Raw genomic sequence first — 25,130 nt, 5'->3', positions numbered from 1 at the left:
GTTGCTGCAGACACGAGTCAAAACGGGAATTGGGCGCCGTTTTTCTGGCCGGCCACGAATTTTTCAGCGCGGCGCATACTGCCCAAAAGCACCGCAAAAAAAACAAACATACGTTCACTTAAGGAATCAGCACGAGACACAAGAGGACAGTACCAAGGCAATAATACATGATAAAATACTTTTTTTTCTCTCTACAGGGAACTTTTTTTGGAGCAAGGGAAGAAGATTTCCGGGCCGAAAGGGCTGCTCCCCCTCCGCTGCATTCCCGGGCCGAAAGGTTTGTGTTCCCCACCGGCTGGACCCGCTGCAATCCCGGGCTGAATTGCACCCCCCGCCCCATCCCCCTGCGAGTTGAAGTTTGGGAACGGGAGGGCCATTCGGCTCGGGATTGCAGCGAGTTCAGCCGGTGGGAAGCAGTCCTTTCGGCCCGGGATTGCAACAGGTCCAGCCCCGGGGGGGGGGGGGGGGGAGGGTGGCGGCGGGGGGGCGGTGGAAAGAGGTTGCTTGTCGGCCATTTTGGCAGCGGTGGGGTACCAACCTTTCGGGGGAGCGGGCTTTAGCGTCTCTGGCTGCCCCGGCAACTTCAGCTTTTCGCGCATGCCCAGAGTTTTTAGCGCAGACTTGAAGCTCCGCTCCAAGACTAACTTCGGAGAGTGCTGCACCAAATTCAATTATTTCTTTGGTGAAAGTCCCGATTTTGTTTCCTGCCGCAAACATACACAAAAAAATTGTACGTTAACATGCGCGGTGCCAAAAATCCAACGAGTGGAAAATAGGGGCCCCAAGACCAAAAGAAATGCATTCCTATTGGAATTTCCCTGTTCATTTGGGGGTTGGAGGTTAAACGTATTGGGAATCAATGCTACATAACTCTACTGCAAAAATTTCAATATCAATCACACTCTGCAACAATCACTGTGGTTCATTCTACATCTACCTACCTGTGTTAAAATGTAGTTTCTCTGGGCTTCTTCCATGACAATTAGGCTTGCATTGATATAATCATTGTCTGCTTTCTGAAGCTTAACACGGCTGTGGTCAACTACAATTAAAAAATAATTTTTAAAATATATTAATACTTTAATGGCGATGTCAGATCACAGTTAACATTTTAGACCATGTTACACTTATATAGGCAGTATAAAATAATTAGTACTAAAACTTAAATAGAATGGTGGATCTGGATTTGAATCCGGATCAACTGATGAAATTAAAGACCCCTTTCTCAACTGTCAGGGGACTGAAATTAAAAAGATGAGATCGAGCAGTCTCAAACCATTAAGGTCTCTCATGGCATACCTGTTCTGGGAGTACTTAATCCCGACACTGGCTACATAAAATGGAAAAATACTCCATCCTCACACCTTGATTCAACAAGAATGGGGCACGGGGAAGCTGAACACTCAACTTCGGGTTTCTGAATACAAGGGCTAGATTTCCCTCCCCCTCCCCCCCCACCCCGCCCCGAGCAGAATTCGAGCAGCCAGCTGCCAGATCGGTAGCCGCCTCCCCCCGCCCGATAGTTCCAGCAGGTGGAGGCCCAGTCCATTGGGGAATCAAGGGATATGGAGATCGGATGGGAAAGTGGAGTTGAGGTCGATGATCAGCCATGATCGTATTGAATGGTGGAGCCGGCTCGAAGGGCCATTTGGACCTACTCCTGCCCCTATTTCTTATGTTCTTTTTTTGAGAGCCAGAACTCATTCGCATTCAGCCAGTGGGCTGCAGGCAGGAAAAAATCTCTACGGGGCATTCCACCGGCTCTGGCCGCCGCAACATTGAGGGGCCTCCGGGCCAGAAAAGCAACAGCGCAGGCTGGTTTTGTGCAGCCTGGAAGAGCACTCCTGCTCTGCCCAGACACATTAACAGAAAAACTTACCCATGGGCTCCTCTTTGGCTGGACTACCAGTTGATACTGGGCAAAGCAGTCAAGAAGCACACTTCACCCAGTACTAAGCAATGTCCACGTTAAGCTGCAATGTCTGGAGGTCCAGCGCAAAAAGCTTTACAATGAAAAAAAATGCGCATCTGCGGAAATTTTAATGAGCCACACACACCCCCAAAAAAAATAGGGAACATTGCGTATTAAAAGGGCGTTCTGCCCGACTCAGGCAGACATTCCAGCCACCCAGCAGTAGGCCCATGGGAAGATTGCAGTGGCCAGTTACGGTGGGAATGAAGCTGCAAGTCATTCTCCACTAATTGTAGGTCGCTACCGCCCTGTTTCGACTGGGTGGGTGGCCTCAAAATCTCTTTTCCCCAACCCCAAAAATAATATAGTACTTTTCTCTAATTAAATTTAAAGAACAATTTCCACTTCACAATTTCAAATACTTTCTACTTCACAATTTCAAATACTTGCATACATTCCTTCAATTATTTCACATTCACAGAAAACAAGAGATATAGTTTGAAAACTGCAACAGATATTCATTATTCAAAAAGATAAAAGGGAAACCAATTATTCAATTAACAGGGATCTTGTAAAACACCCAGTAATTTCAAAGTGCCAATGGTATCATAGCCACTTCTGAAGTTTAGTCACTGTTATATTAGGCAAATCAATTTGCTTTCAGCACAATTCTAGAAACAGCATGCAACATAAAAAGACCAGTTAATCTGGTTTTGTCGGTGCTGTCTGAGCAATAAACATTGGCCAGGACAATATTTTCTTCAAATAAATCTACCTGAACAAGCAAACAAACACCCCCTCCCCCCCCCACCCCCGCCCCATATTCAAACCCATCTCCGGACTTGAATTCTCAACGTTCTGAATTAGGGGCACCACCCCCAATGCTTCGATACCCAGAGACCTGCCCCAGTGAAAAAAAACACTTTCATTTATATAGCACCTTTCACGAATACTGGACAACCCAAAGCACTTTACAGCCAATAAAGTACTTTTTGAAGTGTAGTTACTGTTGTAATGTAGAAAACACAGCAGCCAATTTGCGCACAGCAAGCTCCCACAAATAGCAAGGTGATACAGACCAGATAATCTGTTTTAGTGATGTTGATTGAGGGTTAAATATTGGCCAGGACACTGGGGAGACCTTCCCCCATCTTCAAAATACTGCTATGGGATCTTTTACATGTACCCGAGAGAGCAGACGGGGGCATGGTTTAACGTCTCATCTGAAAGACGGCACCTCCGACAGTGCAGTACTGAGGGAGTCTCAGCCTAGATTTTTGTGCTCAAGTCTCTGGAGTGGGACTTAAACCCACAGCCTTCTGACTCAGAGGCGAGAGTGCTTTCAACTGCTGACTGCCTCCTCCCCTCCTCCCCTCCACCCCAGTGTTGCAAGAACCTCTCTCTCTGGTGCTCCCTCACCCTGTGACATCACCCCCGCCCAGGAAAAAATGATTACAAAATCCCCAAGCACCCCTCCACCCCCATGTTGCTGGACCTCAGACGTTGTACCAGTGCTAGATCTCAGCAGCACTCGCGATGCTGATCAATGTCCCTGATAATACTACTTGTTCGAATACATTGTGTACAGACAAAATCGAGACTCGGTAAGCAATGCCACTGGAGATCGGCTAGTAAAGCAGAAAAACTAATTTGGCAAGAATCACAATAAACTGTTGTGGATTATAGTGTGGGTGGGGTGAAGGAATGCACAATGAGCGACATTTCCACTTGCGGGAGCCTGTAAGCTGCCATTATTATCAGGCCAGCCCAAGTAATGAAATATATTAAATATAACAGCTTTATCTCCATGTGCAGTATGTTCAATAAAACTCAACCTAGGGCAAAGTTGAAAATTTAAGAAAAAACAGGTTTGAACTCACTGCCAGCATTCTATGAATGAGAATGATTTATAGCAGTTAAAGAGCAGGAAAAGAGAGATGGCAGTGGATTTATAGTTGAAATTAAAAATGGTCTAATTTGAACAATTAAAACCGACATACCCCTGATCATTAATGTTTGTCTTCACCAGGTTCTCAACACAAATTACATGATAATGTAGAACGGCTTGCACTCCCACACTGTGTATGCAGAGCGTGGGTGGAATATTTTATTCGTCCCAATTGTACAATGAAACATATTCAAAAATTCAGTTAAAAGTGATGCCGATTATATGTAGATGACACAAATATACTGAAAAGGCTTACATTTTAAACAAAACACAACTACCATTTGTTTGGAGTAATTTAACACAGCAGCAGCCTACGAGTCATTCTAAATAAGCTGCATTTTCCAAAACAGATACATTCAGCTCATTTCTACATCATTAAGGGTCCAATAATGTTTCCATAATCATGTTTACAATGCCTACATCTCAGGTGCCAACAGGAAAAGTTCTACTCTTTCTGGTAAACCAAACCTCTAGTGTTCTCGGAAAGATTACATCACTGTTTCAGAAAGACGAACTGATGTAATACTATGAATAGTTCCTGAGGCAGCCTACACACAAACACAGCTGCTTAACTCTTTCACAGCTGGGAAGAAACATTCTTGAATTAGAATATTTAGCATTAAATTATCAGCTGCTTTGTGTGTAAAATTAGTGTGCACATTTTAACAGGTCACTAAATGAGGTACATATGTTCTTTGAGGATATAACGAGCAGGGTGGATAAGTGGGAACCAGAGGATGTGGTGTATTTGGATTTCCAGAAGGCATTCAATAAGGTGCCACATAAAAGGTTACTGCACAAGAATAAAAGCTCACGGGGTTGGGGATAATATATTAGTATGGAAAGAGGATTGGCTAACTGTCAGAATAAATGGATCATTTTCCAGTTGGCAAACAGTGACGAGTGGGGGTGCTGCAGGGATCGGTGCTGGGTCCTCAACTATTTACAATCTATATTAATGACTTGGATGAAGGGACCGAGTGTAATGTAGCCAAGTTTGCTGATGATACAAAGATGGGTGGGAAAGCAAATTGTGAGGCGGACACAAAAAATCTGCAAAGGGATGTAGACAGGCTAAGTGAGTGGGCAAACATTTGGCAGATGGAGTATAATGTGGGAAAATGTGAAGTTATCCATTTAGGCAGAAATAATAGAAAAGCAAATTATAATTTAAATGGAGAAAAATTGCAAAGTGCTGCAATACAGAGAGACCTGGGTCCTTGTGCATGAAACAAAAAAAGTTAGTATGCAGGTACAGCAAGTAATCAGGAAGGCAAATGGAATGTTGGCCTTTATTGCAAGGGGGATAGAGTATAAAAACAGAGAAGTCCTGCTACAACTGTACATGGTATTGATGAGGCCACACCGAGAGTACTGCGTGCAGTTTTGATCTCTACATTTAAGGAAGGATATACTTGCATTGGAGGCTATTCAGAGAAGGTTCACTAGGTTGATTCCGGAGATGAGGGGGTTGACTTATGAAGATAGGTTGAGTAGATTGGGCCTATACTCAGTGGAGTTCAGAAGAAAGAGGTGTGATCTTATTAAACACAAGATAATGAGGGGGCTCGACAAGGTGGATGCAGAGAGGATATTTCCACATAGGGGAAACTAAAACTAGGGAACGTAGTCTTAGAATAAGGGGCCACCCATTTAAAACTGAGAGGAGGAGAAATTTCTTCTGAGGGTTGTAAAGCTATGGAATTCACTGCCCCAGAGAGTTGTGGAGGCTGGGTCATTGAATATATTTGAGGCAGAGATGGACAGATCTTTGGGCGATAAGGGAGTAAAGGGTTATGGGGAGCGGCCAGGGAAGTGGAGCAGAGTCCATGATCAGATCAGCCATGATCTTTTTAAATGGCGGAGCAGGCTCGAGGGGCCAAATGGCCTACTCCTGCTCCCGCTCCGATTTCTTATGTTCTTATATCCAGTGGCTTTGCTGATCATGAATTCGGTATAGGTCTGATCTTTAGGTAACTCTTATTCAGTTGCAGCAGACTAAGTCTTTCTTTGTTTCCCCCTCATGACTCTTTATATATCCATTCATTGCTTCTCTTTGGCTCCAATCTTTCTTCTTGTACCTCGGTTTGCCTTCACAATGTTGAATGGTGTCCATCATCAGTCTTTGTCATGATCTGTGTGTGTCGGTCTGTATTTCACTGTGCAATGTGTTCCAACTCTGGTCAGCTGATCAGTCAAAGCCATGTCTGGCCCTTTCTCGGTGCGCTGCTCTCTCCTATCTCACTGACACAGTTTTCTTTCTGTATCAGTCACATTTGTATTATTCACCCCGGTAGTCTGCGCCTGATGTCTGCTTTTCTGAAATACTGTGTGTTTTACATTATATAGATGCTTACACATCCAGATTCTTTCCCCCAATGAATTGTGTTTTGTCCCTTTTCCAAAATGAATGAAAGGAATTCTCCCAGTGAAACGCAAGGCCTCAGACTGAGGATCCAAACGCTTAAGAGGCAAGTGCTCCAAAAGAAAAGGGTATTAAAAGAAACCAATGCCACGCATCTTCCCTGATGTAGCCACAGCAAGGGGAGTTGCCAGAGGTTTCACTTGGGTAATCCAGCACCTCCCAGGTTGGGAGCCGGGTGGAGAATGATCTTTAATAAGATCGGCCAGTACAATCACCCAGCAGCAAATCAACATCCTTATTTCATGGCATCAGGCCAAACACGATGGTGCAGATTGAGAAAGCAGGAACAAGGCTGGAGAAGTCCAAGAAAAAAAGACCTACCTGTAACAATCTAGATCAGAGTGTTGATTGGAATGTATCCCACACATCTGACAAAATTGACATCAGCCAGTATTGAACTACCTAACATGACAAGCCCCAGGCAATTGTCTGTAGGTTAGAATGTACTATTTTGGTTTTTTTTTTAAACTTACTGCTTGGGGCATCTCAGTTAGTGGAGAGTCTTTTCAGTACCCAAACCAGTCAGGACATGGCCTGTGGCTATCTCCTTCGACTTTTATTTCTGCTCAGATTTCTTCGAGGAAGCATTTACCAGGTAACACAAATTTTGAATGACTGAACTGTAAAAAGTAATGGCAAACTAATGAACTTACAACACAATAAAAATGGTGAAATCGCAGTATGCACTATTGAAATTGTGGACACAGGAAAGGGAGAATCCAACAGATAAAAGTCCTTCTCTTCCCTTCCCTCCCAGAACCACAGTAGGGTTTATCTCTTGCCCTCACTTTTTTAAATTTGTTCCTGGGATGTGGGCATCGCTGGCAAGGCCAACATTGATTGCCCATCCCTAATTGCCGTTGGTGGCGAGCCGCCTTCTTGAACTGCTGCAGTTCGTATGGTGAAGTTACTTCCACAGTGCTGTTGGGAAGGGAGTTGCAGGATTTTGGGCCAGTGACGATGAAGGAACGGCGATATATTTCCAAGTCAGGATGGTGTGAGACTTGGAGGGGGTTGTGTTCACCATCCACCCCGGAGGCCTCCATATTCAACAGCATTTCCACTACCTCCAGCATGATGCTACCAACACATCTTCCCCTTCCCTCCACGACACCCTGCTCCAGTCTTCAATCATCCCAAACACCTCCCCTTCAAAAGCGCTGGAAATGCAAAACCTGCTATTTTACCTCCTCCCTTCCCACTGCCCAGGACCCCAAACACTCTTTCCAGGTGAAACAGCGATTTACTTATACTTCTTTCAATTTAGTATACTGTATTCGCTGCTCACGATGCGGTCCCCTGCACTGGGGAGACCAAACGCAGATTGGGCAATTGCTTTGCGGAAACCTCAATTCAGTTCGCAAGTGTGACCTGTCATTTTAATTCCCTATTCTGACATCTGAACTCAGCCTCCAATGAAGCTCAACGTAAGCTCGAGGTTCAGCACTTCACAGCCTTCCGGACTCAAAATGGAGTTCAATAATTTCAGAACATAAACATTGCCCCCATTTAAAAAAGACGACAGCGGATGTTGGTAAAGATTCTGCTATTCCCATTTACACCTCCTCTCAACCCATCTTGTGTGTCTTTACTTGTCTCATTACCATTCCCTTCGCCTTGCACCAAGATCCCTTTTGTCATTAAATCTCTCCTGCCTTGCACCCGATCACAGACCTTGCCTTTTGTCATTTCCTCCCCTCCCTCCTTTCCCTGTCTCTGTATTTGCTTAAAAACCTGTTGCATCTCTAACTTTTTCTAGTTCTGATGAAAGGTCATCGACCAGAAACGTTAACTCGGTTTCTCTCTCCGCTGCCTGACCTGCTGAGTATTTCCAGCATACTGGGTGTCATGGTACATCAGTCATTGAAAGTTGGCATGCAGGTACGGCAGGCTGTGAAGGCGGCAAATGGTATGTTGGCCTTCATAGCTAGGGGATTTTAGTATAGGAGCAGGGAGATCTTACTGCAGTTGTACAGGGCCTTGGTGAGGCCTCACCTAGAATATTGTGTTCAGTTTTGGTCTCCTAATCTGAGGAAGGACGTTTTTGCTATTGAGGGAGTGCAGCGAAGTTTCACCAGACTGATTCCCGGGATGGCAGGACTGACATATGAGAATCTGGATCGAATGGCCCTGTATTCATGGAGTTCAGATGAATGAGGGGGGATCTCATAGGGGCTGGGCAGGTTAGATGCAGGAAGAATGTTCCCGATGTTGGGGAAGTCCAGAACCAGGGGTCACAGTCTAAGGATAAGGGGTAAGCCATTTAGGACTGAGATGAGGAGAAACTTCTTCACTCAGAGTTGTGAACCTGCGGAATTCTCTACCACAGAGAGTTGTTGAGGCCAGTTCATTGGATATATTCAAGAGGGAGTTAGATATGGCCCTTACGGCTAAAGGAATCAAGGGGTATGGAGAGAAAGCAGGAAAGGGGTACTGAGGTGAATGATCAGCCATGATCTTATTGAATGGTGGTGCAGGCTCAACGGGCCAAACGGCCTACTCCTGCACCTATTTTCTATGTTTCTATTTCCTGTTTTTATATTAGGCCCAACTTGATGCTAGTCATAATGGTAGAGCAGAATGGAGCATTGGAGGGAGGTTAGAGTTAACCAAGAAAAGTGAAGCAAAAACCACAGCTGCCTCTTTTGTTAAAGCAATTTTATTAAAAGTGAAGTTGGCATTACTTTCATTACTCTGTTCTTTTTAATTACTGTGACTCACTGCTGAAAGTCCCTTCCATCAGAACAGCTTCAATCTTTAAAAGAGAATCAAGTCACAGGAAGCAGGTTTAACAAAGAAATTAGATTCTTCATTGGCTTCATCTACCCCATTCTTACCACCCACTGCTCCAGGATCATCCCGAAGGCTAAAGATAACCCCGGATTCATTTTCCACTAGCAATTGCCTCCTTAAATTACTCTCCCCTGTCCCCTCCACTCTCACCAAGAATTTTCAGGGGCGCATAGATTTCTTGGTCACGAAGATAAAGTTGCTTCTCTTCTTTCCCCCCCCCCACCTTTCCCACCTCCACCACTCCTGACTTTAAAACTTCCTTCTCTCACTAGTTTCGCTCCCATCTCCCTCCAGGCTTATTGCATCCGAGACCCAATTCCTCCTTCCTTAACTCCATCGCCATTAAACTGATAATCACCCAGCATCTCTTCATTCTAGCCCATGCTAGCTGACATTTAAAGGGCTTCCTCCCCTCAGGAACCAAACCCTTACCTTTCAAAGCTGCCGTCATTGCACCCCAACTCAAAATCCACCTTTAGCACGTTTGTCCTTGCCAACTATCATCCCATCTTGTTCAGCCATGAACTCATTGAATGGCGGTGCAGGCTAGAAGGGCCGAATGGCCTACTCCTGCACCTATTTTCTATGTTTCTATATCTCCAACCTCCCCTTTCTCTCCAAAGAATCTGAATGTGTAGTCACATCTGAGATCCACACCCATCTCTCCCAGAAGTCCATTTTAATCCCTCCAATCAGGTTCACACTCCACCCACAGCAGCAAAACAGCCCGAACCAAACTTTCAAATTATATTCTCTGCAACTGTGAGCATAGAGCATTATAACCCCCCTTGTCCTCCTCAACTTCTCTTCAGCCTTTGGCACACCATTCTCCTCCAACACCTCCGCTTTGCTAAAGTTGCCTTTACATGGTTCAACTCTTAGCCATTTGATCATCGTGACCAATGGCTCCTCTTCCCAACACAACAACGTCACCTCATGTCAGGGATCAATCCCTACCTTCCCACGCCCACTCCTCTTATCTGCACCGTTGTCCCTTATCAGCATCATTCAGAGACACGGACTCATCTTCCATATGTACACGGATGACACCAACATCTACCTCTCCACCACTTCTCTCAACCCCTCCTCTGCTTGCCCATTCAGTCTCGGCCGAGCTGCAATTTCCTCCAGCTAAATGTTGGGAAACCCGATACCATCATGGTCAGCCCCTGCCACAAACGGGAGCAGATCTTTTGGCGGGGACGAGAAAAAATGGCTTTGATGTTCCTGAAGTTTAATTAAAAGAAACTTTGCACACCAGTGACTTATGGTTAGACAGGCAGACCTCAACAGGAATCTATTTGACTTTAAAAAAAATATATAAATTACCAATTTTGGGGGGGAAACTGTAATGCTCGTGATTCTGCTGGCAAAGCCAATGATACCTCTACTGGTGCACCCAGCCTTGATAAGTCTAAACTGGATACATAATTCTCAAGTTCATCATCGGAGAATTGTGTGCAGAATCTAAACTCATGACCCTATTTTGTATCTTGTCTCATCTGGTCTTTGTGTATTCACACACACACGCCTGACAATTGTGCACAGGTTGCTGGGATGCACTGGATTTCTGAAGCCTAATTATGGCCCATATCTGCATGCATTGTCAGAAGTTTTACTTGTGTGCCATATGGACTCTATTTAAGGAGAAGCATTGACTACCTGCAGATTCTCCACATGCATTCTTACTGAAGATGCCAGGGATTTTTCCCTGGAAAACAGGCTCCTTCTATTGTACACAAGGGATGCACTAACTCCCAATCTAGGTTTGGATATGAAGTGCTTGAGATGCATTTATAGTCTATTTGGAATTCAAACTGGAATTTTTATATTCAATCCAAGTACACAGTACTCCTCACACTGCAGAACAAAATACCACTGAGCCCTACAAACAGCAACTGCTTAGCTTGCAAAATCCCAGCCGTCAGCAACTCTTGTTTTTAAATCCGCCGTTGGGATTTTACAAGATGAGCTATTTCCATTTGCAGCACTCAGCTGTAGTTTTGTAATTCATTAGAATCCAGAAGTATTCCCACATACATTACATAGTGCTGTAGATTCTTCTGTCCTTCTAATCAGTCCCCTCTCATTTCCAATCACTCAGACAAAAGAATCTAACCTTTTATAAAATCTAGCACATATACATATTACGATCATTAAACATCCTGCACATGGCATGTCCTTCCTGTCCATATTTTCTGTCACACTTTTTATGTCAACATTTAGAATGGGAAACCATTTGCCAACACTTATAATTAATAAAACATGTATAAATGATTTACAATTATGATCTGTTGATAAATTAATTGAATTATTCAAAATGCTTTTAGATTAATATTTGTTCACCATCGTTTCTCAGCTCAGCAACTGAAATTTCTAATGTCCAAAATAAAGTTTTAAACAATAAAGAGCGCATATTTCACAATACCACCACAGAAATTACCCACTGACTTGTCCTTTATGTCTTTTGACACCTCCGTGAAAGTTTTTACTTCAAGGCCTCAGCCCCTCTCAAATGTCAGAGTTTTGACTGGATACGTTTACCTCAACAGTTAAACAGAGCTTTCAACCACATCTGTGCACTCTGAGCATGTACAGTTTGCAGAACTTCCCAGCACTCAATCTGTCTATTAGCATGACATGTAGTGAAGAGTGCATTCCCTTCTGCTGGGAGAATGTGAGAGCTCCTTTTGCTCTTTTTCCAAAAGGCTTTCAAACAATGTAGAGAAATTGAATTCTGCAAGATTTATTTCAGGCAAGTCCAACATTTATCTAAATTTACTAACAAATGCTATTTTTTCATTACAAACTGCTCACAGGCCAACATCTAAACGGAAAGAAAAAAACTCATGACGTCCCAAATTGCTTCACAGCCAATGGTTACAATCTGCGATTAGAGCAAGCCAGGTTTCTGTGTTCTTTTGATGGTTAAAGAAACCAAAGGCACAATTTATGAAGGCTATATTTCTTTTTCAGTCATACACCTGTATAGTTGTATTGAAGAAAAATCTCTTCTGAACCACTTTGAGGTTTAAAGATTTGAAAATTATGCAAACAGTGAACTTTGATGGTCATTTTTGTTAATGGAAATTTGTGTTCATTAAAGATTGTACAAGTTAGCAAACTCACCAAGCACACTAAAGAGAAAGTTTTAGGAAAATCCACAATTCCAGCGTGCAATTTTCCATCCATTTATTTTAAGAAGGAAAACATTTGATCTTAAGTGCTTTAAGGTAGGGGACAAGAATCCGCTAACAATGGGGAAACCATTGGAAGGGTGCCCGAGAGCACAAACAGGGCTATGAAAGGGTGGGGAGCACAGGCTGAAATTCAGGAACATGGGGGGGGGGGGGGGGGGGAGTTATGACCTCAGGTTATGTGTCCCATTCTCCTGGACTGCCTCCCCACACAAGGCTGCTACACCTGGTGCAGAAGGGAGGGATTCAAATTCCTGGGTCATTGGAACCGGTTCTGGGGGAGGTGGGACCAGTACAAACCGGACGGTCTTGCACCTGGGCAGGACCGGAACCAACGTCCCGGGGGAGTGCTTGCTAGTGCTGTTCGGGAGGAGTTAAACTAATATGGCAGGGGGATGGGAACCTATGCAGGGAGGTAGAGGGAAATAAAAGGGAGACAGAGGCAAAAGATAGAAAGAATAATAGTAAAAGTGGAGGGCAGAGAAACCCAAGGCAAAAAACAAAAAGGGCCACATTACAACAAAATTCTAAAGGGGCAAAGTGTGTCAAAAAGACAAGCCTGAAGGCTCTGTGCCTCAATGCGAGGAGTATTCGAAATAAGGTGGACGAATTAACTGCGCAGATAACAGTTAATGGATATGATGTAATTGGCATCACAGAGACATGACTCCAAGGTGACCAAGGCTGGGAACTCAACATCCAGGGGTATTCAACATTTAGGAAGGATAGACAGAAGGGAAAAGGAGGCGGGGTGGCGTTGCTGATTAGAGAGGATATTAATGCAATAGTAAGGATGGACATTGGCTTGGATGATGTGGAATCAGTATGCGTGGAACTACCGAATACCAAAGGGCAGAAAACACTGGTGGGAGTTGTGTACAGACCACCAAACAGTAGTAGTGAGGTTGGGGACATCATCAAACAAGAAATAAGGGATGTGTGCAATAAAGGTACAGCAGTTATCATGGGCGACTTTAATTTACATATAGATTGGGCTAGCCAAACTGGTAGCAATGCGGTGGAGGAGGATTTCCTGGAGTGTATTAGGGATGGTTTTCTTGACCAATATGTCGAGAAACCAACGAGAGAGCTGGCCATCCATGACTGGGTGATGTGTAATGAGAAGGGACTAATTAGCAATCTTGTTGTGCGAGGTCTCTTGGGGAAGTGTGACCATAATATGGTAGAATTCTTTATTAAGATGGAGTGTGACACAGTTAATTCAGAAACTAGGGTCCTGAACTTAAGAAAGCTAACTTCGACAGCATGGAGTGAATTGGCTAGAATAGATTGGCAAATGATATTTAAAGGGTTGACGGTGGATAAGCAATGGCAAACATTTATAGATCACATGGATGAACTTCAACAATTGTACATCCCTGTCTGGAGTAAAAATAAAACAGGGAAAGTGGCTCAACTGTGGCTAACAAGGGAAATTAAGGATAGTGTTAGAACCAAGGAAGAGGCATATAAATTGGCCAGAAAAAGCAGCAAACCTGAGGACTGTCAGAAATTTAGAATTCAGCAGAGGAGGATAAAGCATTTAATTAGGAAGCGGAAAATAGAGTTCGAGAGGTAGCATGCCAGGAACACAAAAACTGACTGCAAAAGCTTCTATAGATATGTGAAGAGAAAAAGATTAGGGAAGACAAACGTAGGTCCCTTGCAGTCGGACTCAGGTGAATTTATAATGGGGAACAAAGAAATGGCAGACCAATTGAACACATACTTTGGTTCTGTCTTCACAAAGGAAGACACAAATAACCTTCCGGATGTACTAGGGGACCGAGGGTCTAGTGAGAAGGAGGAACTGAAGGATATCCTTATTATGCAGGAATTGTGTTAGGGAAATTGATGGGATTGAAGGCCGATATATCCCCAGGGCCTGATTGTCTGCATCCTAGAGTACTTAAGGAAGTGGCCCTAGAAATAGTGGATGCTTGGCGATCATTTTCCAACAGTCTATCGACTCTGGATCAGTTCTTATGGACTGGAGGGTAGCTAATGTAACACCTCTTTTTAAGAAAGGAGGGAAGAGAGAAAATGGGTAATTATAGACCGGTTAGCCTGACATCAGCAGTGGGGAAAGTGATGGAATCAATTATTAAGGATGAAATAGCGCATTTGGAAAGCAGTGACCGGATCGGTCCAAGTCAGCATGGATTTATGAAAGGGAAATCATGCTTGACAAATTTTCTGGAATTTTTTGAGGATGTAACTAGCAGAGTGGACAAGGGAGAACCAGTGGATGTGGTATATTTGGACTTTCAAAAGGCCTTTGACAAGGTCCCACACAAGAGATTGGTGTGCAAAATCAAAGCACATGGTATTGGGGGTAATGTACTGGCGTTGATAGAGAATTGGTTCGCAGACAGGAAGCAGAGAGTCGGGATAAACGGGTCCTTTTCGGAATGGGAGGCAGTGACGAGTGGATTGCTGCAGGGCTCAGTGCTGGGACCCCAGCTCTTTACAATATACATTAATGATTTGGATGAAGGAATTGATTGTAATATCTCCAAGTTTGCAGATGACACTAAACTGGGTGGCAGTGTGAGCTGTGAGGAGGATGCCAAGAGGCTGCAGGGTGACTTGGACAGGTGAGGTGAGTGGGCAAATGTATTGCAGATGCAGTATAATGTGGATAAATGTGAGGTTATCCACTTTGGGGGCAAAAACACGAAGGCAGATTATCTGAATGGCGGCAGATTAGGAAAAGGGGAGGTGCAACGAGACCTGGGTGTCATGGTTTATCAGTCATTGAAAGTTAGCATGCAGGTACAGCAGTCGGTGAAGAAGGCAAATGGCATGTTGGCCTTCATAGCTAGGAGATTTGAGTATAGGAGCAGGGAGGTCTTACTGCAATTGTACAGGGACGGCAGGACTGACATATGAGAGACTGGATCTACTGGGCCTGTATTCACTGGAGTTTAGAAGGATGAGAGGGGATCTCATAGAAACGTGTAAGATACTGACAGGACTGGACAGGTTAAATGCAGGAAGAATGTTCCCGATGTTGGGGAAGTCCAGAACCAGGGGACAGAGTCTTAGGATAAGGGGTAAGACATTTAGGACTGAGATAAAGAGAAGCTTCTTCACTCAGAGTTGTTAAGCTGTGGAATTCCCTGCCGCAGAGAGTTGTTGATGCCAGTTCATTGGATATATTCAAGAGCGAGTTAGATATGACCCATACGGCTAAAGGGATCAAGGGGTATGGAGAGAAAGCAGAAAAGGGATACTGAGGTGAATGATCAGCCATGATCTTATTGAATGGTGGTACAGGCTCGAAGGGCCCAATGGCCTACTCCTGCACCTATTTTCTATGTTTCTATATTTCTCCCACAGTACTGCCAGATCCCAGTAACCTCCAATTCTACAAGACTGTGCCCACCCATGTTCCCAAAACCCCTCCCAGTCCTGAACCCAGCAGCTCCTTACCCAAACTTCCCTCCCCATCTCCCAGTTCCCAGCACCCGATCTCTGCTAACAGCCCGGATTCCAGAAGCAGCCACAATGCTCACTGATCCAGAGACTACCCTCCACCATACTCCCAAATCCCAGGACATGCTTCATCATTCCCAGAACCTACATTTCCAGTGTTCCTATACCCTGATTCAGGCATTGGGACTTCCTTCTTAAAATACTTCGATTATTAGCCGCCACTGGCAGTCTCCAGGCCCCCAATAGTGCTCCAAGATCCCATGAATTTCCCAATACTGATAGAAACACAGAAACATAGTATTGTATTGTATGTAAATCAGTGGCCTTGGTAATGTTATTTCCTAAAATACACCTGGTTCTTAAAAGGAAAACTATCTCACCATGAGCAATGGCAAGGGAGGTCTGCTGGTGTCGTTCAAAAGCTGCAGTATACATCAAAAGCCACTCATGGTTCACTCTACCAGCTTAGACATAAACGAGAGCCCATGAATGCATTACAACCTTGTAATGTTTGGGATTAACATGCTCTTTGATACAACTACAAGGAACCGTTAGATAGATCACAGCTGACATGGTTAACAACTCCCCTGAGGATTTTGTCTCAAATCATCATCAAGAAAATCATTTACTGGAAACAGCAAAAATACTTTCACAATACCAGTCTGCAGACAGCTGCAGAATTTACATAGAACCAACATGTTCCACATCAGGTACTTTTTATGTTCATGTCTGTACAGATCCGAATTCCTTTTGAGCATGTAAACAACAAGTGTTTAACCCTATAGGCCTGTATGGTTGTATACATTTTAAAAGGGAGTCTCACCCATGCTATCTCTTTTTCTTCTGTGTGACTTCTGTTGGATAAATGTGCACACATGCACCTAGGGGGTGGAAGTAATCCCCACAGTAGAACTGTCTGCTGACACTCACTAATAGGCCAGTGACTCTCAAATGATGGGGTCAGGCCTTTCCAGGTGAAGGAAAGAGTGAACTTGCATTTATATCACACCTCTCGTGACCGACCTTAGGACATCCCAAGGTGCTTCACAGCCAAGTACATTTGAAGTGCAATCACTTTGTAATGTAGACAATAGCAGCAGCCAGGTGCACACCAAGATCCCACAAACTGTAGTGAGATAAATGACAAGATACATTGTTTTTGCTGGTGTTTAGGGATAAATGTTGGCCAGGATACTGGGCAAACTCCCTTGTTCTTCTTCAAATAGTACCCTGGGATCTTTGACATCCATTTGAGGGGGCAGATCGGGCTTCGGCATAAAGCTCACATCTCTAGACTGCGGCTTAAACCTCTTAAGTCAGAGTCAAGATTGCTCAATGACAGAATTATCGACTGATAATTACTAAAAATCTTCCATCTTGGATTGACTTTCTGGCAAATTTTGCCATTAGAAATTCCAATCTCCACCGTTAAAATGCAAACTGCCTATGTAAACTAGTTACCCTGCAACTCTAGCGTCGGCTGTGGCTCAGTGGGTAGCACTCTCGCCTCGGAGTCAGAAGGTTGTGGGTTCAGTCCAAGTCCCACTTCAGATACTTAAGCACAAAAATCTAGGCTTACACTCCAGTGTAGTGCTGAGGGAGTGCTGCACTGTTGGAAGTGCCGGCTTTCAGAGGCGACGTTAAACCGAGGCCCCGTCTGCGCTCTTAATAGTGCTGTGGGATTTTTTCGAAGAAGAGCAGGGGAGTTATCCCCAGTCTCCTGGGGAACTATTCGTCTCTCAATCAACATCACCAAAACAGATTATTCGCTCATCACCACCTTGCTGCTTGTGGGAGCTTGCTGTGCACAAATTGGCGGCCGCATTTCCTACATTACAACAGTGACTACACTTCAAAAAGTACTTAATTAGCTGTAAATCGCTTTGGGACGTCCGGTGGTCATGAAAGGTGCAAGTCTTTCTTTTTTTTGTCACTGCAAGTACTGCAGTGACACCACAAGCAGGAAGATGCAATTATAGTGTGACAAGAAAACAGAGGCAATTGCCATTATAAATTTGCACTTAGAATTTATAATAGAAAAGAAAAATAATGTAAAACTTAAAAATGGGACATCAGTGCACCCCGGAGCAGATATCCCCTGTCCACTTCACCTGAAGACTGCCTTGCTTTAGAAACATAGAAACATAGAAAATAGGTGCAGGAGTAGGCCATTCGGCCCTTCTAGCCTGCACCGCCATTCAATGAGTACATGGCTGAATATGCAACTTCACTACCCCATTTCTGCTTTCTCGCCATACCCCTTGATCCCCCGAGTAGTAAGGACTACATCTAACTCCTTTTTGAATATATTTAGTGAATTGGCCTCAACAACTTTCTGTGGTAGAGAATTCCACATGTTCACCACTCTGGGTGAAGAAGTTCCTCCTCATCTCGGTCCTAAATGGCTTACCCCTTATCCTTAGACTGTGACCCCTGGTTCTGGACTTCCCCAACATTGGGAACATTCTTCCTGCATCAGAATTTTAAACGTTTCTATAAGGTCCCCTCTCATTCTTCTGAACTCCAGTGAATACAAGCCCAGTTGATTTAGTCTTTCTTGATAGGTCAGTCCCGCCATCCCGGGAATCAGTCTGGTGAACCTTCGCTGCACTCCCTCAATAACAAGAATGTCCTTCCTCAGGTTTGGAGACCAAAACTGTCCACAATACTCCAGGTGTGGCCTCACCAAGGCCCTGTGCAACTGTAGCAACACCTCCCTGCCCCTGTACTCAAATCCCCTCGCTATGAAGGCCAACATGCCATTTGCTTTCTTAACCGCCTGCTGTACCTGCATGCCAACCTTCAATCACTGATGTACCATGACACCCAGGGTCCCGTTGCACCTCCCCTTTTCCTAATCTGTCACCATTCAGATAATAGTCTGTCTCTCTGTTTTTACCACCAAAGTGGACGACCTCACATTTATCCACATTATACTTCATCTGCCATGCATTTGCCCACTCACCTAACCTATCCAAGTCGCTCTGCAGCCTCATAGCATCCTCCTCGCAACTCACACTGCCACCTAACTTAGTGTCATCCGCAAATTTGGAGATACTACATTTAATCTCCTCGTCTAAATCATTAATATACAGTGTAAACAGCTGGGGCTCCAGCACAGAACCTTGCGGTACCCCACTACTCACCGCCTGCCATTCTGAAAAGTACCCATTTACTCCTACTCTTCGCTTCCTGTCTGACAACTATTTCTCAATCCATGTCAGCACACTACCCCCAATCCCATGTGCTTTAACTTTGCACATTAATCTCGTGTGTGGAACCTTGTCGAAAGCCTTCTGAAAGTCCAAATATACCACATCAAATGGTTCTCCCTTGTCCACTCTACTGGAAACATCCTCAAAATTCCAGAAGATTTGTCAAGCATGATTTCCCTTTCACAAATTCATGCTGACTTGGACCTATCATGTCACCTCTTTCCAAATGCGCTATGACATCCTTAATAATTGATTCCATCATCTTACCCACTACCGATGTCAGGCTGACCGGTCTATAATTCCGTTTTCTCTCTCCCTCCTTTTTTAAAAAGTGGGGTTACATTGGCTATCCTCCACTCCATAGGAACTGATCCAGAGTCAATGGAATGTTGGAAAATGACTGTCAATGCATCCGCTATTTCCAAGGCCACCTCCTTAAGTACTCTGGGATGCAGTCCATCAGGCCCTGGAGATTTATCGGCCTTCAATCCCATCAATTTCCCCAACACAATTTCCCGACTAATAAGGATTTCCCTCAGTTCCTCCTCCTTACTCGACCCTCTGACCCTTCTTATATCCGGAATATTGTTAGTGTCCTCCTTAGTGAATACCGAACCAAAGTACTTGTTCAATTGGTCCGCCATTTCTTTGTTCCCCGTTATGACTTCCCCTGATTCTGACTGCAAGGGACCTACATTTGTCTTTACTAACCTTTTTCTCTTTACATATCTATAGAAACTTTTGCAATCCATCTTAATGTTCCCTGCAAGCTTCTTCTCGTACTCCATTTTCCCTGCCCTAAATCAAACCCTTTGTCCTCCTCTGCTGAGTTCTAAATTTCTCCCAGTCCGCTGCTATTTCTGGCCAATTTGTATGCCACTTCCTTGGCTTTAATACTATCCCTGATTTCCCTTGATAGCCACGGTTGACCCACCTTCGCTTTTTTATTTTTATGCCAGACAGGAATGTACAATTGTTGTAGTTCATCCATGCAGTCTCTAAATGTCTGCCATTGCCCATCCACAGTCAACCTCTCAAGTATCATTCGCCAATCTATCCTAGCCAATTCACGTCTCATACATTCAAAGTTACCCTTCTTTAAGTTCTGGACCATGGTCTCTGAATTAACTGTTTCATTCTCCATCCTAATGCAGAATTCCACCATATTATAGTCACTCTTCCCCAAGGGGCCTCGCACAACGAGATTGCTAATTAATCCTCTCTTATTACACAACACCCAGTCTAAGATGACCTCTCCCCTAGTTGGTTCCTCGACATATTGGTCTAGAAAACCATCCCTTATGCACTCCAGGAAATCCTCCTCCACTGTATTGCTTCCAGTTTGGTTAGCCCAATCGATGTGCATATTAAAGTCACCCATTATAACTGCTGCACCCTTATTGCATGCACCCATAATTTCTTGTTTGATGCCCTCCCCAACATCACTACTACTGTTTGGAGGTCTGTACACAACTCCCACTAACATTTTTTGCCCTTTGGTGTTCTGCAGCTCTACCCATATAGATTCCATTTGACTCTCCATGTGCAACACATGAAATCGACTGCTATTTAATATATGTTGGCTTTATTGTTAATGTCACTAAGGTACCTGAAAGGGTAACCATGTTCACAGATTAGGCCATGTGACATCTACAGAGGACAACATCAAAAACATTCTACTTACAAGGGCTAACATCTCTGTATCTGTTTCGAATCCGGTTTTCTGGATATTTGGCTACTTCATAGGGAAAGTCTTGAGATTCATTTCGAATATCCTGCCACCAAAAGTAAAAAAACACTTTCATTACCATTTGCACACAATAATCAAGGCGCACCACAATATTTTTTTTTAAAAACAGTATACTTTTTTTCATCCTGCAGCATTCATTAATAACACTTTCATACAAATTTCAAACCTTTACAATTTCATGTAGGAAAGAATGTACATTGAACAAAAATAATCTAGCTTCCTGAAAAGTTGATCATATTGGTTTTATTCTGAAAGCTTCCAAATTACATGACACTGTTTTAATGTTTAATTGCAGTGTCAGCTGTGGTTCAGTGGGTAGCACCTTTGTCTCGGAGTCAGAAGGTTGTGGGTTCAATTCCAACTTCAGGAGACTTGAGCACAAAAATCTAGGCTGCCACTCCAGTGCTCCAGAGAGAGTGCTGCACTGTAGGAGCTGCCATATTTCCAATGAGACGTTAAACCGAGGCCCCATCTGCTCTCTCAAGTGGACGTAAAAGATCCCATGACATTATTTCAAAGAGCAAGGGAATTATCCCTGATGTCCTGGCCAATATTTAGCCCTCAATCAATGTAACACAAAAACAGATTATCTGGTCATTATCACATTGTTGTTTGTGGGAGCTTGCTGTGTGCAGATTGGCTGCCACCTTTCCTACATTATAACTGTGACGACACTCTAAAAGTCCTTCATTGGCTGTAAAGCGCTTTGAGACGTCCGGTGATCATGAAAGGCACTATATAAATACAAGTCATTCTTTTATAACAGCGCCTATGACACAAACCAAACCAATTCAACCAGTTTGGTTTAAGCTTTTGAATCAAACTAATTCATCTTTATGCTATTTTAATTACATTATAAAAATATCCATTGCATTAATTGGATGCAAAATGTTTTGGGCCATTTGAGATACATGGCAATGCCTTATTTCTCGAAATGTCCCAAAGCACTTTGCATCCAATTACTCATTTTGAAACTCACCAAGGCTTCTTCGACAGCACCTCCCAAACCCGCGATCTCTACCGCCTAGATGGACAAGGGCAGCAGGCGCATGAGAACACAGCACCTCCAAGTCACACACTATCCTGACTTGGAATTATATCGGCCTTCCTTCATCGTCATAATCCCAGGTAGCGGAGTCACTCGGGTCAAGACCTCCCTGTACATGGACGACGTCGTCATCTTTTGCTCAGATCCGCAGTCGGTCCGCGGATTGCTCACAATCTGCGACCAGTTTGAACTAGCCTCGGGGACGAAGGTTAATCGCAGCAAAAGCGAGGCCATGTTCTTTGGAAGCTGGACCAACCGATCCTTTATTCCCTTCACCATTAAGTCAGATTACCTGACGGTGTTGGGAATATGGTTCAGAGCGGACGGGGCGTGTACCAAAAACTGGAAGGAGCGTATTGCTAAAGTCAAACATAAACTGAGATGGTGGAAGCTGCGCTCCCTCTCCATTGCAGAAAAGAACCTGGTCATCAGGAGTGAGGTGCCCTCGGTGTTGTTGTACGTGGCGCAGGTCTGGCCCATACCCCGCTCCTGTGCCGTGGCAGTCACCCAAGCCGACTTTCATTTTGTCTGAAGATCGAAAATGGACCGTGTCCACAGAGACACGATGTACATACCTCTGGACAAGGGAAGAAAAGGACATTCCGAATGCAGCCCTCAACCTGATGGCCACTTTTGTGTGTGGCTGCATCAAGCTGTGCATAGAACCTTCGTACGCAAACACCAAGTGTCACTACTTGCTGAGATTCCATCTGTCCCGTGTTGTGAAGGATGGGTCTGGCCAGGCTGCCGCGGAATGCTCCAACCAGTTGGGCCATGCCTCACCACCTGTCCTTCGTGGAAAAGTTTTTCAAGAAAAACACAAGGCCATAAAGCAGTGGTCGGCATGCAAGGTTCTGGACGCCCTACAGAAGAAATAGATGACGGATCCGGTCGGGCGGTTCCCCGAGCAGACTGTCGAACTAGTATGGCAGAACGTCGCATCGCCAGAGCTTTCACACAAGCACCAAGATGTAGCTTGGTTGGCGGTGAGAAGGGCCCTATCTGTCAGATCAATTCACGCACAGCCGGGATTTCAGAGACACGGCACTCTGCCCCAGAGTCGGCTGTGGTGCAGACGAGACTGTCATCCATCTCCTTCGGGATTGCCCCTTTGCAAGGCAGGTCTGGAAGGAGATGCAGTGGTTGCTGTCGAGGTTCAGCCCAAGCAGCTCCGTACCACAGGACTCTCTGCTCTGCAGACTGTTCCCAGGGACGCACACCGAGACAGACATCATCTGCTGCTGGAGAACCATCAACTCGGTGAAAGACGCACTTTGTTCTTCCCGAAACTTGCTGGTCTTCCAGAGCAAGGAGATGTCCACGGCCGAGTGTTGCAGACTGACGCAATCCAAGGTCTAGGAGTACGTGCTGAGGGAAGCACTAAAGATTGGTGCAGTCGCCGCAAAGGCACGATGGGGAAGTGCCAGAGTTTAAGGCCCTTCCGCTGCAGTAAACCCAGGGGATGGAATCAGACCCCCCCTCGGGCTGTAATTGTTAATCTGTTTGTATACATAGAGCACCATGTGCTGAAAAACACCTGTGTTGTGCCATGTATAATGAAAGTCTCTGCATCGTTTAGTAACTTGCAAAGAAATGTAAATGTATTCCCATCCGTTCCATGTACTGCTTTCACCTGCATAGTGCTACATGTAACGTGATTTAAAGATTGTATTAAACTGTACCTTGAAATGAAATGCACGCTAGTGCATGGTATGGAACTGCTGTCAGCATCCAAACGAATTGCAAGGTACTGAACTTCCAATGCATTGCGAAAATTATACGAATAAAGTATATTTTTGGAAAAAAGTCACTGGGTCAAAATCCTGTAACTCCCCACCTAACAGCACTGTGGGAGTACTTTCACCATATGGACTGCAGCAGTTCAAGGCAGCGGCTCACCACCACCTTCTCTAAGGCAAATAGGCAATGGTCAATAAATGTTGGCCTTGCCAGCAACGCTCACATCCCATGAATGAACAGAAAAAAAATGTAGTCACTATTCTGTACATGAACATGGCAGCCATTTTATGCACAACAAAGTTTCACAAACAGCAATGAGATGATAGACTAATCTGTTCTTGATGGTAACAGTTAAAGTTGGTACTGGACCACGCCCACGAATTTAAAAAACAAATCCAATCTTGTATTTTGTGTACCGACCACCAAACAGTAGTCGTGAGGTTGGGGATAGCATCAACCAAGAAATTAGGGATGCGTGCAATAAAGGTACAGCAGTTATCATAGAAACATAGAAACATAGAAAATAGGTGCAGGAGTAGGCCATTCGGCCCTTCTAGCCTGCACCGCCATTCAATGAGTTCATGGCTGAACATTCAACTTCAGTACCCCATTCCTGCTTTCTCGCCATACCCCTTGATCCCCCTAGCAGTAAGGACCTCATCTAACTCCTTTTTGAATATATTTAGTGAATTGGCCTCAACAACTTTCTGTGGTAGAGAATTCCACAGGTTCACCACTCTCTGGGTGAAGAAGTTCCTCCGCATCTCGGTCCTAAATGGCTTACCCCTTATCCTTAGACTGTGACCCCTGGTTCTGGACTTCCCCAACATTGGGAACATTCTTCCTGCATCTAACCTGTCTAACCCCGTCAGAATTTTATATGTTTCTATGAGGTCCCCTCTCATTCTTCTGAACTCCAGTGAATACAAGCCCAGTTGATCCAGTCTTTCTTGATAGGTCAGTCCCGCCATCCCGGGAATCAGTCTGGTGAACCTTCGCTGCACTCCCTCAATAGCAAGAATGTCCTTCCTCAGGTTAGGAGACCAAAACTGTACACAATACTCCAGGTGTGGCCTCACCAATGCCCTGTACAACTGTAGCAACACCTCCCTGCCCCTGTACTCAAATCCCCTTGCTATGAAGGCCAACATGCCATTTGCTTTCTTAACCGCCTGCTGCACCTGCATGCCAACCTTCAATGACTGATGTACCATGACACCCAGGTCTCTTTGCACCTCCCCTTTTCCTAATCTGTCACCATTCAGATAATAGTCTGTCTCTCTGTTTTTACCACCAAAGTGGATAACCTCACATTTATCCACATTATACTTCATCTGCCATGCATTTGCCCACTCACCTAACCTATCCAAGTCGCTCTGCAGCCTCACAGCATCCTCCTCGCAGCTCACACTGCCACCCAACTTAGTGTCATCCGCAAATTTGGAGATACTACATTTAATCCCCTCATCTAAATCATTAATGTACAGTGTAAACAGCTGGGGCCCCAGCACAGAACCTTGCGGTACCCCACTAGTCACTGCCTGCCATTCTGAAAAGTACCCATTTACTCCTACTCTTTGCTTCCTGATGGGCGACTTTAAACTACAGATAGACTGGGCTAACTAAACTGGTAGCAATACGGTGGAGGAGGATTTCCTGGAGTG

At 44.5% G+C, this 25,130-nt stretch overlaps 1 protein-coding gene across 4 annotated transcripts in view; it reads right to left on the bottom strand.

The window, feature by feature from the left end:
* ptpn2b (protein tyrosine phosphatase non-receptor type 2b) overlaps positions 1–25,130 on the bottom strand; it is a 112,044-nt gene that overhangs the window by 62,280 nt on the left and 24,634 nt on the right. For 3 of the 4 annotated variants that reach the window (XM_070896540.1, XM_070896539.1, XM_070896541.1), the window contains exons 2-3: positions 20,613–20,703; positions 942–1,042 (exon numbers count right to left, since the gene is read on the bottom strand). In XM_070896540.1, coding sequence (XP_070752641.1) covers positions 942–1,042; positions 20,613–20,703 — 192 coding nt within the window. Of the gene's footprint in view, positions 1–941; positions 1,043–20,612; positions 20,704–25,130 lie in introns of those variants that run through there. The other variant, XM_070896542.1, reaches the window with a different exon arrangement.

Source organism: Pristiophorus japonicus, chromosome 1 (genome assembly GCF_044704955.1).
Source record: "Pristiophorus japonicus isolate sPriJap1 chromosome 1, sPriJap1.hap1, whole genome shotgun sequence".
In the NCBI taxonomy this organism is placed as follows: Eukaryota; Metazoa; Chordata; class Chondrichthyes; family Pristiophoridae; genus Pristiophorus; species Pristiophorus japonicus.
The sequence above is the reverse complement of the archived record's forward strand: the minus strand, read 5'-3'. Positions and strand labels throughout refer to the sequence as shown.